This window comes from Phalaenopsis equestris, unplaced genomic scaffold (assembly GCF_001263595.1).
Source record: "Phalaenopsis equestris unplaced genomic scaffold, ASM126359v1 Scaffold235330, whole genome shotgun sequence".
NCBI lineage: Eukaryota > Viridiplantae > Streptophyta > Magnoliopsida > Asparagales > Orchidaceae > Phalaenopsis > Phalaenopsis equestris.
In genome coordinates, this window is record NW_018253210.1 from 42,581 (window position 1) to 55,477 (window position 12,897).

Here is a 12,897-nt window from a genome sequence, read left to right on the forward strand (position 1 = left end):
TATATATATATTAAGCACTAATATTCTACTTCAAAGTTACCAATGCGGCCCAATGAAACCACGAGTACTTTTTTGCCTCTAGGGCTGGAATCTAGAAACCACACATGCTATCACTATAGCAAGTAGGAGGGAAGCATAAGCCTTTCACTTTAAAATGTAAGACGAAGGAAAAAATATTACATCAGTTTTACACAGATAGAATTAACGTGTGTAGTCAATGAAATCACTCCACGATACCCCGCGCGATAGACGAAAAAAAACGACGCAGTAACACGGGGAATATTCCCCCCTGTGTTATTCATGTGTTATTAATGTGTTATTGTGTTATTATAACACCAAAAATATTCTCAGAATACAATAACACATGAATAACACATAATAACACCTGAATAATATGGGGAATATTCTCAATAGAGAAAAAACGGCGCAAAATATTCTCTGTATTATTAAACCGTTTTTTTTTCTCTATCACGCGGAGTGTCATGATTTTATTTTATTGACTATTTGTTTGTTTTCTGAGAGCCCATCCGATGGGAGGGATACTTCCGAGGCCACTGCCAATGCCATTGAAGCGGATGCCCCTACTGAGACGCACTGGAGGAATGAGACAACTGGAAGCGGAAGTTTCGGTTGGTGGTGTACGGTCGGTTTGATTTTGATTGCAACAAAATGGGCCTCTGCTGCTATGCTTCAGTTTTGGGGTTGAATGAGATGGCTGAGGAGGTCATTGGGCGTCAATGTCCAGTGTTGCAGGAGGAAGAACATCCAGAGGCTCAAGAAGAGCATTTCCTGAGTGCTATGGAGCAATCAAGCTTGATGGATAAGGAAGGAATCATGGTTTCCATCTCTAGGTTTGTGGCTTTTTGCAGTTTCTAATGAATTCCTTGAAAGGTTCTGCGCGCTACGATTTCTTGGATTTTATGCATATAGAAACAAATTAAAAAAAAATACATTTGAAATAATTTTTGAATAATAGATTTGATGTAAAATAGAATAGATATGGTTAATTTTATTGTATTTACTATGCAACGATTTAGATTACTTTGCCTCTTTTTGGAATCACACAAAACTAAAATGCTTTTCTCAGCTCTAGATTTTATGCCTCGAGCAATTGAACTTTCAAATTTAATCTCATTTTCACCATCATCATTAACCATATCTGAGCTATATGTCTACCATCTGCTGTCGTTTGCATTACAATCTCTTATTCAGGTTCTAACTGTTGCAAGCTCTTCTTCATGTGAGAAAAATCAAAGGTTGATTTTCTTAGGTTAATTTTTTCTTGCATTCAAGGAGATGTTCCTTGTGAAGGAACAAACATCTTGGATTTTTTTTTTTAATTTAATTTTTTGTTGAAGGCAACGACAAACAAAAGTTTAAAATCCTAATTCTCTTTCTCAATTGACAACTTTTCTCCACCCCACTCCTCATTCAAGGAGATGTTTCTTGCGAAGGAACAAACATCTTGGATTTTATTTTATTTTATTTTTTGTTGAAGGAAATGACAAACAAAAGTTTAAAATCCTAATTCTCTTTCTCAATTGACAAATTTTCTTATCCCTCTCCTTCCCAAGAAATTCTTTCTTTAGAATTATCTGTTTGCTCATACTAAATTGGGCTATATTGCTCATTTTGAATCTAGGATTCAAGGGGCAAGCTGCCTTTCATCTTGGATGAAGGTATCGTAATATCTTGTGCTGGAAAATTCGTGATAGCAAAGTGATAATTGAACATGTTAGCATTGCATAAAGATCCAACAAACACACAAATAAGAGAACAATTGAAAGAGGAAAATCACGGGGTTTAGCCCTGTTAAAGTAATCCACTATGTGTTTGTAATTAAAATGCTACGCCCTTTTTTCACGACAAGGAGAAACAGGGTTACAATCTTATATAAAAAATTACATTTGTCTTTATAAAATACAAAGAAAATACAAGTGTTAAACACAATAGTCGTATTTTAACTACAATGGTTGTAAGTTGTGGTCGACGATGACAGTCGGTGACCGCTGACAGTGGTCCATGGGCGATGGTCGATATTCGTTAGCGCCTTGGTAGCTACAAAGGTCAATGGATTCTTGCAAGGTCTTCTTTCGAAAACAAACGATGAATTTCACTTCTTTCCCTTTTCTTCCCCTCTTCCAAGTGAAGAAAGATAGATTCTTTAGCATTTGAGGAGGGGCATTTTGATTTTTTAGCGCATAACTTTCTTAGCCATTTGATTGTACGGTCGTGCTGATCCCTCTTAATCATAAAAGATTTTTTAAGGATTTAGGTTTCGTAATGACATTAACATTTAACGATCTTTGGTTTGTTGGATTCTTCTCATCGAGATGCTCGGTTTGACTATAAGTATGTCGAACATTCAATTGATGATCTGAAACTTCTAATTATGCTTCAACGACTTGATCTGGGCTTGATTGGACCCAGATTGAATTAATTTTGATGTCATGGGGTTTGTCTTGTTGAGACAATCAGTTTGGCTATAAATTTTGTTGAAATTGAGGCTCATATGATCTTGAATTTAAATTTGGAAGATCTTTTACAAAAAAAAATGCATTGAGATTCGTGCTTGATAAAAATTTGTTGATCACACACCAATCTTGTAAAAGTATTCCTTTTGAATTACAAAATCTATTAAATCTATTTTCTTCCTTTCCAATTAGGATCCTAAGAATGCTAATAATCAATCTTGGCTATAGATAGACACTCCTTTTCAAAATATCTTTAGTGTGTTTCTTTTTATTTATGTTTTTTGAATTTTAACCCTATTTGTCTCCTTTAAAGATCTAACAATGGTTAATTGTTTTCTTAAGTGTCCCTCAAATTGGCTTACCCATGAAACAAAATTAAGCTTTAGCTCTATGCGTCTAAATCCTTATTTCTTTATTGGAAACTGATATCATTTACCTGTAGCGTGAATACCAATAATAGTTATATTTTTATGTGATTTTAAAACTTAATTTTTTCTCTTTAAAACTGATATCATTGGCATAATCCTTATTTCTTTATTGGAAACTGATATCAATTAGGATCCTAAGAATGCTAATAATCAATCTTAGCTCCCGTTTGTTCTCTTTGAAAATTGGATCATGTTAATATTAAAGCGATGAGTTCCTATGGCATGGGGTAGAGAATTTATGAAAATGATGAAGTCCCACTAGAGAATCAAGAGATCAATTGAAGGAGGTTCAAATCGATCAAGGTAGCATTCTAGACTGGTTCATGAAGTTTTGATTATCATCACCATCATCATTTGAGCTTAACTATTCATGTTCTATTTTGTGAATCTTCCTCGTCTATCTATTTTTCTGAGTGTTGTCTTGTGTAACTTGTTTTGTTCAAATCCTCTTTCACAATTTTTACCAATTTTACTTTTAGTTCACACTTTTTTCCTTATAAACTTACGATATTAATTTATCTATTCATCTTAAAATTGTATTTTTAATATGGGGCAATGGCATACATAGCACAAAATTCTTAGATGTATTTACATATCTCCCACCTAAACTTTCATATTTTGCACACATAGCACTCTGCCTTTAATATCACATAAAAATAGAACTATTACCACTTTTTAAAAGTGAAATACACCCTTCCATATATAGATTCAAAGTATTGAAGTGCTATGTATGTAAATATGAACGTGTCGAAATCACCCAAGTCTATTTTTCTTACCTTAAAGTTAATAAATGTTCTTTTAGCCATCCCTCCAATATTATCATTCCATAATCCATTTTTGTTTTGTCACAAATTTATCTTATATTCTTAATATTTTCTTTCCTTCGTGCTCAACTTGGCTATTAGTCAATTTTTTATTACCAACACTTGGAGCCATATAACATGGTCAACCTAAATGTAGCCGACCCCACGTAGTGGAATTAAGACTTTGTTGTTGTATATTTTTCTTTCAATGATATGGGGATTAAATCTGGTAGGATATCATCCAAACCTCTTGTAGTCATTATATAGGCATTAGATAATAGAAATTTTGAGAGATCACATGCATTGAAGTTTTAACAATTCAATTTATCTTTGGAAGTCGATGAAGTTGTTGATTCTTAAATTACACTATAAAGATCAAAGAGGTTATCAACAAGGCTCTATAAAAATTGTGGAATTGCCAATTGAACATCATATTAGGGATATCAAGACTTTGGATGTTCGATTGTTGGATCCAATTTCAAATTACTATAGGATAAAGATGCCTTTAAATTTATATATATATATATATATATATATATATATTTTTCTTGGATAGGTTTGTATTTTAATTTAAATTTAGTTTAGATAAATCCTATTAGACTTATTTTGTCATTATGAAAATATCCTATTGATTATTATAGATATTATTCTCTTATTTAGGGAGACTATGTAGGAGTGTATTAGATTAATCCATGATGCAATTTTTCAGAATTAAGCTTAAATCCTGCAGAAAACTTAGTTGAAAAAAAAAGAAATACTCTTATTTTATTTTCTTTTTCTTCTTCTTCTATTCCTCTTAAAATTGACATTGCTGGGTTTAAGTCCTGGATATGAAAAGTGAATGGTTACGTTTGGTAGTCAGCAACTAGCGTGAAAATTTTTTCAAAAAATTATGATATGAATCTTTTAAATTATTATGCCAATGCTAGCATGCCCACTGAAAGCGACGTGTTGTATGACCTGAATACAGTAAAAAGTATATAAGGGTCCTTGCATCCGCTCCCGGGAGTAAATGTTAAATAAGCAAGGGTTTTTACACTAGATGGATGTTGGCAAAAATTTAGTTCATAAAAATAGTATTTGGATGCTCTCACAAATAAATGATTGAAATTAGTAGATATTATGATTCGTAAAAAATAAATATTTATGCATGTAAAGAACTAAATTGATTGGAGAAAAGGCTAAGTAGATAGATAGTTTTTTTTTAAAACATTGGTATTCAAGTTGGACTCATACCGAAAATGGTTTGTGTAATTAGAGATAATAATTTTAAAAACAATGTTATACAAATTAGTAGAATTGAATATAATATTTTAATTCTATAGCTTGTCGTTGATATTAAAATTCTTATGTTCTAAAAGAAAAATTTTTGGATGATCTAAAAGAATTCATACAAAAGGTACTCTTTGAAGGAATAATTTTTATTGGAGTAGATTTAAATAGACATGTTGGTAGAATAATAGAGAATTTTAAAAGTAGAGTGACAACTGAAGAAAATAAAATTGTAGTTTATTTTGCTTTAACTTATGATTTTGTTATTTCTAATCTCTTATCTAAGAAAAGAGATGCATATCATCTCTTATAAGAATAAATTTAATAAATTATAAATTAATTATTTTCTTATGAGAAAAATAGATCGTCGAGATTATAAGGATTGTAAGGTTATTTAAAATGAAATTTTAAGTAGCAAATATGGTTTTGGATTTTAGAATGAAGTATTAAAAGATTAAAAATAAAATGAAATATCATTATTTAATTAGAAGGGGCACTTAAATGTCACAAATAAAATTATTTTGTGAGTAAATTTGAAGATCTTAAAATTTGAGATATTTATTATAAAGCTAATACTGTGCTAGATAAATTAATGAGTACTATTAAGTAAGTTGCAAAAGATGTGCATGGAGAATCAAATGAAAATTTTCTTAGAAATAAAAATTGCTAGTGGTAGAATAATAATATACAAGAAAAGAAAGAAAAAAATATATAGAAATTTTGTTATAAAAATTAGTTTAAATGTAAAAGTTTAAAGTCTAAGAAAATAATATATGATGCTAAGAATTCTACTTTAATATTCTTTATAATATATTAGATATTCAAGATGGTGAAATATGTATGTATAAACCAGCCAAACAAAGACATAATAAAAGTGAATATTTATTTCAAGTGCACTAAGATGAAAAACAAAAATATTTTTCTTAGATGAGGATATTCAACATAGTTGGGTGAGATATTTTGATAAACTTTTCAATGAATATTGTGAAAATATAATTGATTTTAGTGATCTTAATATAATAAATAATAATAAAATTTCTTACTTTCACCATCACATTGATAAAACAGAAGTTGAGGAGGCTTTAAAAAAAATGAAATATAGAAAAGTAGTAGGGCCTAATGGTATTCCAATAGAAGTGTGGAATTGTTTAGGAGATATGACAATTTTGTTTTACTAATTTTTTTAATATTATTTTAAATATTAAAAAAATGTTTGATGAGTGGAGAAAGAGTTTATTGATTTCTATTTTTAAGAATAAAAGAGAAGCACAAGAGTGTGCAAATTATAGATGAACTAAGATAATGTGTCATACATTAAAGTAATGAGAGAGAGTTATTGAACATAAGTTATAACGTGATACAAAAATTTCTCAAAATTAGTTTGGATTCATGCCGTGCAGGTCTACCATGGAAGCTATACATTTATTAATAGGTTTGATGGAATTGTGTAGAGAGGGTAAGGAGGATCTACATATGGTTATTGTTGATTTAGAAAAAGCTTATTGTAAAGTCTAAGAGAATTACTCTGTAGAGTTCTAGAAAGAAGGTGTTGATATTGCTTATATTCAAGTCATTAAACATATTTACTCTAGAGTTGTTACTTGTGTTTGAACACAAGGAGGATTGATCAAGTATTTTCCTATTTTAGTTGGATTACATCAAAGATCAACTTTAAGCCCATATTTTTTTGTTGTAGTTATGAATGTTCTTACTGGACATCTATAGGAGTATGTACCTTGGTGTATGCTTTTCGCTGATGATATCCTTATTGTAGATAAGGCCAGAGAGAGTTCAGGAAAAACTTGAATTATGCAAGTAAAATTTAGAGTCTAAAGGTTCTCTTCTCAGCAGATCTAAAATTGAATATATGGAAAGTAACTTTAGTAATAGTAGATCTAGTGGCGGAGTTGTAATAGTGGGTGATCAAGTCATTAAAAGGAGTGACCATTTTAGATATCTCCGGTCTATTGTTCAAAGTGATGATGATATAGACGGAGATGTTATTAGTAGAATCAAGTTGGATGGTTAAAGTGGAGTGCATCGTGCCTATGTGAGAGAAAAGTACAACTTTGATTTAAAGGAAAATTTTATAAGATTGTTGTGAGACTTGCAATACTTTATGGAATAGAATGTTGGCCTAAATAGAGAAGCCTTAGATTATGTCGAGTTTTGCTGAGATGAGAATGCTTAGGTAGAAGAGCGGCTTTACACTTGGAGACAAAATGTGAAACGAATATATCTGTGAAAGGGTTAGAGTAGCTCCAGTGGCAGACAAGATTAGAGAGTTTTATCATAGATGGTTTGGTCATATTAAACGTTGACCATCTGATGACCTTGTTAGGAGAGTAGATGTTTTAGATTTGCTTATGCTAAAAAAGGTAGATGTGGACCTAGATAGACCTGGGCATGTTGTATAAAAATGATCTTAATTTATTAGAATTTAATGAAAACAATAGAACAATGGAGAAAAAGGATTCACGTAGCAGACCCCACTTAGTGGGATAAAGCCTTTTTGTTATTGTTGTTGTTGCTATTCTATTCCTCTCAAATTCATTCCTTACTGTTGAACAAGTCGTAGAACTAAAGTCCCTAGGCTTTACTGTCTCAACTTCTCCTGCCACTGTTATAACTGCTGTTGACCTTAGTTTTTCCGCTAGACTCTGGCTGAAGAATACTACATAAAGCCGGTCTAGCTAGTTCCGTAACTTGCTGCCTTGCCTTTTGTTTACCATTTGTCTGTTGCTTTCAGATCAACCACCTATGTTTGCCACTGCTTTGTCCGCTATTTCTGCTGCTCCGTTTTGTTTTTGCTGAAATTGGCCAATTGTGGGTAGATAACTTTAATGGAGTAGTGTACGCATAGAAATAGAAGAGCTAAAGAAGTTTCAAGAATCATTTATTGCACAGCAATCTAGTGGATTTATTAATTTTAAACATTCATCATTAACTTTGAAACTTATATCCTCATTTATAGCCCCTTTTTACTATATGATAGATTCAAGATATCAGTGTCACCTTCTCTGTTAGTGATATTGACTAATAATTGTAGCATTCCACCTACAAAAATTATTACTATGCTCTTCAAACTTTGTTTTATTGATTCAATGCCATTTATTTTGTACTGTTTTATTTATTATTTTAACTTTTCATTTCTTTTAGCAGACGTCCCAACTTCTAAGCCATTTACAAAAATGACGTGTCATGATAGATCACCTTGAATATTATTTGTAAGCATTTTCATAATTGATGCAAAACTGATAGAAATTAATGTTAATCTTTTATTTGATATGTTCTGTCATTCGCACCTCTCATATCTATTATATTTATGTCCATTTAAATCCCCTCAATTCATGACCATCTCTTCATCAAATGTGCTAACCACAATTTTGCTACCCTTGCTTATTAATGACATAATAATTATCACCCTTGCATTATCCTTGTTCATCTTGAGAATTTATATTTCAACTTTATGTCCACTCTTATTTCTTACCGAATTTCTTTTGGATGTTCTATTCAATAGCTTACAGTTCCCCCAACGCAATTAGTCTTTTATTTATCTTCTCAATTTGGTTTTTGCAAAAATCATTATTTATCTTTTCCAAATCATTATGTCCGCCATTTCATTTATTTATTTATTTTTAAATCCCCATATTTCATACAACAGTTTTAAAGTTTGCTTCAGAACTTATAACCTTGTCCTACTATAATTGGGTTAAGTTTTTCAGCATTAGTTGCAGGTGATATCATAGCCAATCGTGTATAATTTTTATTAGAATTTGGTTAAGTTATTTTGGAGAACTTATGGGTGATATCCCAGGAAACTCTTGCCTAATTTTCATTATAATTAGGTTAGACTGTTGTGGATCACTTTTTTAAAACACCCTACTATTTTAATTCTAACTCCTAGTCCTCATCTTTTAAGTTTGAAATCGAACACTGGATTTTTTTTCCTAATGAAATCTTAAAATTTGCATTGGCAAGAATTGAGCTCCATTTCTTTGTATCAAGAACATAATCTTGTTTTTGTGAAACCAATATTTCATGTGAAGTGATATTTTTTGAAAAACCTTTTGGTTTCTTGGAATTTCAAATCATGATCATTTTTCAAATAATAACTAGTTAGTGCTTATGTGATTTATTCTGGAAGAAAAATTTCATAAAGAAGTAAAGGAAATTAATTTTGGTATGTCTAAAGAATAAATTTATGTTTTGGGTGATGGCATGTTCATATCTTCATTTATATTATTTATTCAAATGGAGAGAATGTTCTTCTTGACTTTTGTCATGTGGAGAGTTTCATTTTGTAATGGAGCACTATGCATATATTTATTACATGACAAAGATAATGGAAACTTTTACAAGTTTGAGTTGACTCATGGGTCGGGTTTAGACCAAAACTCATATATTAGAAGAGAGAGAGAGAGAGTTTGTGTGTGTGTGTGTGAGAGAGAGAGAGAGAGAGAGAGAGAGGTTTTCTTTTTCAGTTTCAAAAATAGGAGCATACCACTTTCTTTTAAGAGGCGTGCTTGTTTAGAATAGATAACTCTTCTTTGAAGTATTAAATATTCTTGTAGAGAGCATATGCACATAATCATAGTGTTCAAAGAGATAATTGGATGTGATTAAGGCGATGTGAACCAGGAATTTGAGGTTTTATATTCATTATATCATTAATATCAAAAACAACAACTCAACAACAAGAAGCTTTTATCCCTCTAAGTGGGGTCGGCTATATGAATCCTTTTTCTCCGTTGCGTACTATTGAGTGTCATATTTTGCATTTAATTCTAATAGATTAAAATGATTTTTATACAATATGCCCATGTCTTTTTTAGGTCAACCTCTGCCTTTCTTAACATCAGTCGAATTTAAAACATCTACTCCCCTAATCAGATCATCACATGGTCGACGTTTAATGTGAACAAGCCATCTATAAGACGACTCTCTCTAATCTTGTTTGCCACTGGAGTTGCATCGACCCTATCATGGGTACAGTCCTTTTGCATTTTGTCTCTAAGTGTCAAGCCACTCATCCATCTAAGCATTCTCATCTCAGCAACACTTAACTTTGTTTTATGCTTCTCTTTTAAGGTCAACATTTTGCGCTATAGATCATTGCAGGTTTCACCACCATCTTATAAAATTTTCTTTTCAGTTTAAGGGGGTATTTTTCTATCACACAATAGTCCCGATGCATTCCTCTACTTCAACCAATCAACTTGAATTCTAATACTAACATCCTCATCTATATCACCATCACTTCAAACAATAGACCCGAGATATCTCTTTGAATATTGAAAACATTCACACATTTTAATAATTTGATCACCCATAATTCATTGGATTCAATTTTAGTTCTACTCAAACGAAGGTCGTTAAACTCCTATGTGGACCTCCATAATTCACGTTTTTTCTAAACTCTTTCTAGCCACAAGAAGGATAACATCAACGAAATGAATACACCAAGGTACATCCTTCTGTAAATGTCCAGTAAGAGCATCCATAACTAAAGAAAAAAGATATGGCTTAAAGCCGATCCCTGATGTAATCCAACTGAAATAAGAAAATACTTGGTGAATCCTCCATCTAAGATCAAATTTAGAAAATAAGTATGTGATGGAAAATTGCTTGGGGTATAGTGCATTCTGAGTCATTAGACTCTCACTGATGTGGACTCATGGGGATGATTGATGTGCATCGCTTTCTATTGCAATGAAGAGAGATTGTTATAATTAGAGCTACATCTAGGAGGAAGAGGGATCAAATTTCCTCTTCATAGCCTTGATGGGTTGGGAGCTAAACCTCCTAGTTTGTTGGACCCTCAGGAAAATAATTATCTAATATTTTTTTAATTCATAATAATGAATGAGCTTAATGGGTTAAGTTAATATTTAAGAAAATCTGTATAGACTACAATGTTCAGTAGTCCAACCTCATCCTCTGTAGTTAGTTGCATAGCACACTATTTAATTCTCAAGAGAGGACTAAACTAAGTGATGTAGGAGCTTTCCCTCATGATTTTCTTATGGTACCGTAGCTACTACAATGCCACGAAATTTAAAGTTACAGGAGACTGGACACAAGCTGCTGAAACTGTCCTGTTTTTCTTTTGTGTGCTTTCTTTCCTATTATCTTCCATTCATTTTTAATTTTTCCCTATAAATATGTTGATTAGAATTTGGAAGTCAGTTTTTGGCTTATGTTTCTGTTCAGGACAGTCGTTGACTACCGGTTTTTCTCTTCTAAGGTTGTATCCGGATGCTAGAAGATGCTTCAGTTATAACTCATCTAAGGTGACAACCTTCTCCAAGGGTTGGAGTGGTACTCCGGTTGTAGCTCAATCCCATGGGGATATTTATCCTTACCCAACTCCTCAGCAACCTTTTCAACCTTCCCTCTCGCTGCTGTCGGCCCTCCCCCTTGCTGTACCTAAGTCCACCGCCCTTCTCCTTCGCTTCCATGTACTATCCCTTCGCTGTCCCAAACCTTCACCTTCGCTGCCACTGCCCAGCACTCCTTCGTGTTTTTGCTCTACCCCTATACCACCATCCGACATCACTGCCACATCTCTCAACTTCTTCCCTTACTGTGATATCGCTGTCCAGCCATTTGATGATGTTGTCGCAGTCCCGCAATTCCTCTCCTTGTTGTCGTGAGCCTACCTGATCCTTCTATCGCCCTGCCACCACTTCCCTGCTGCAGCCACCTCACCATATTATGTGGCCGTCACCTTCCTGCCAACCACAGCCATCATTTGCTACCTTTTGACCACTCCCCCACTTCCATACTAGTTGTTCCTTCGTAAACCGCAACACCTCCTCCCTCCACCTAAGCTCTAGTTGAGTCGTATTGTGTCTTTGTTTTTCTCTAGTTTCATATGTTTTTGGTAGTAATCTTATTTGCTTTTTGAGTAATAATACTTGTTTTTTCTATTATGGTTTGGATTTACTCTAGTATCATTTTAGTATCATAGCTAGCTTAGCCCTAGTCCTATCATAGAGTTTCTAGCATCCATATCTCCACCTAAATTTTTTTTTCAACCCTGCAAAACTATGCGTACCTCCTATATACGTGCACTTGAAACTCTAGCCACACTCCAGAATAATCAATTGTTTGAATCTGATCAATAATCTACCATAGATAACATACAACAACTACTCTGCCAAGTGCTTTATCGTCTCGATGCCATCAAGGAAAGAACCTAGGCCGGGATCATCGTCGACCGTAGTAGTGAAACCCGTGAAGGATAACATGAACATCTGAATCCCTTTGTAAGGATGATTTCAATGGAAAGGAGGATTGACCAGGATGCTTTGGGATATAGTATCAGAGGAGACCGTTATATGAGGTGCCTGCTGGACGATACATAGATGAGGTGTCTGTTGGATGATACCAAAATGAAGTGCCTGTTGGAAGGCACAGAGATACAATGCCTTTTGGAAGTATAAAGCTGAATTGATTGTTAGAAAATACTGAGATGAGACGCCTAGTGGAAGATACAGAGATGACTTGCCTATTGGAGGATACAAATCTGGGAATGAAGGTGGATCTAACAAACTCTGAGGGGAGAATGGATCCAGATGATTTTCTTGAGTAGATGCAAACTGTTGAACGATTCTTTAGATACAAGGAGGTGCTCGATGACAGAAGAGTGAAGCTCACTACCATGAAGCTAAAGAAGAATGCCTATTTGTGGTGGGAGAATCCGAGAGGGAGAGACGGAGAGAAGGACGCGACATAATCACTTTTTGGGAGTAGATGAAATGGGAGATGTAATGATAGATCTGCCTCTGCACTATGTTGACCTCAATTTTCGTGAGGTCTAATATTCCTCGTAGGAGTTAGGATCTAGCCTTAGGGGTCTCCCTGCGACTATCTTAGAACCTTAGAAGTGGTGCCCGCCTCGTTTTAGTTCGACCC

At 33.3% G+C, this 12,897-nt stretch overlaps 1 protein-coding gene across 2 annotated transcripts in view; it reads left to right on the top strand.

Moving 5' to 3' along the window:
* Window positions 1–540: 540 nt before the first annotated feature.
* The window catches only part of LOC110039115, a 53,563-nt gene continuing 41,206 nt past the window's right edge, over window positions 541–12,897 (top strand). For both annotated transcript variants that reach the window (XR_002295488.1, XM_020744073.1), the window contains exon 1: window positions 541–851. Coding sequence is in view for 1 of the 2 variants with exons in the window: in XM_020744073.1 (XP_020599732.1) it covers window positions 670–851 (182 nt within the window). In the remaining variant the exon portion in view is untranslated. The remainder of the gene's footprint in view (window positions 852–12,897) is intronic.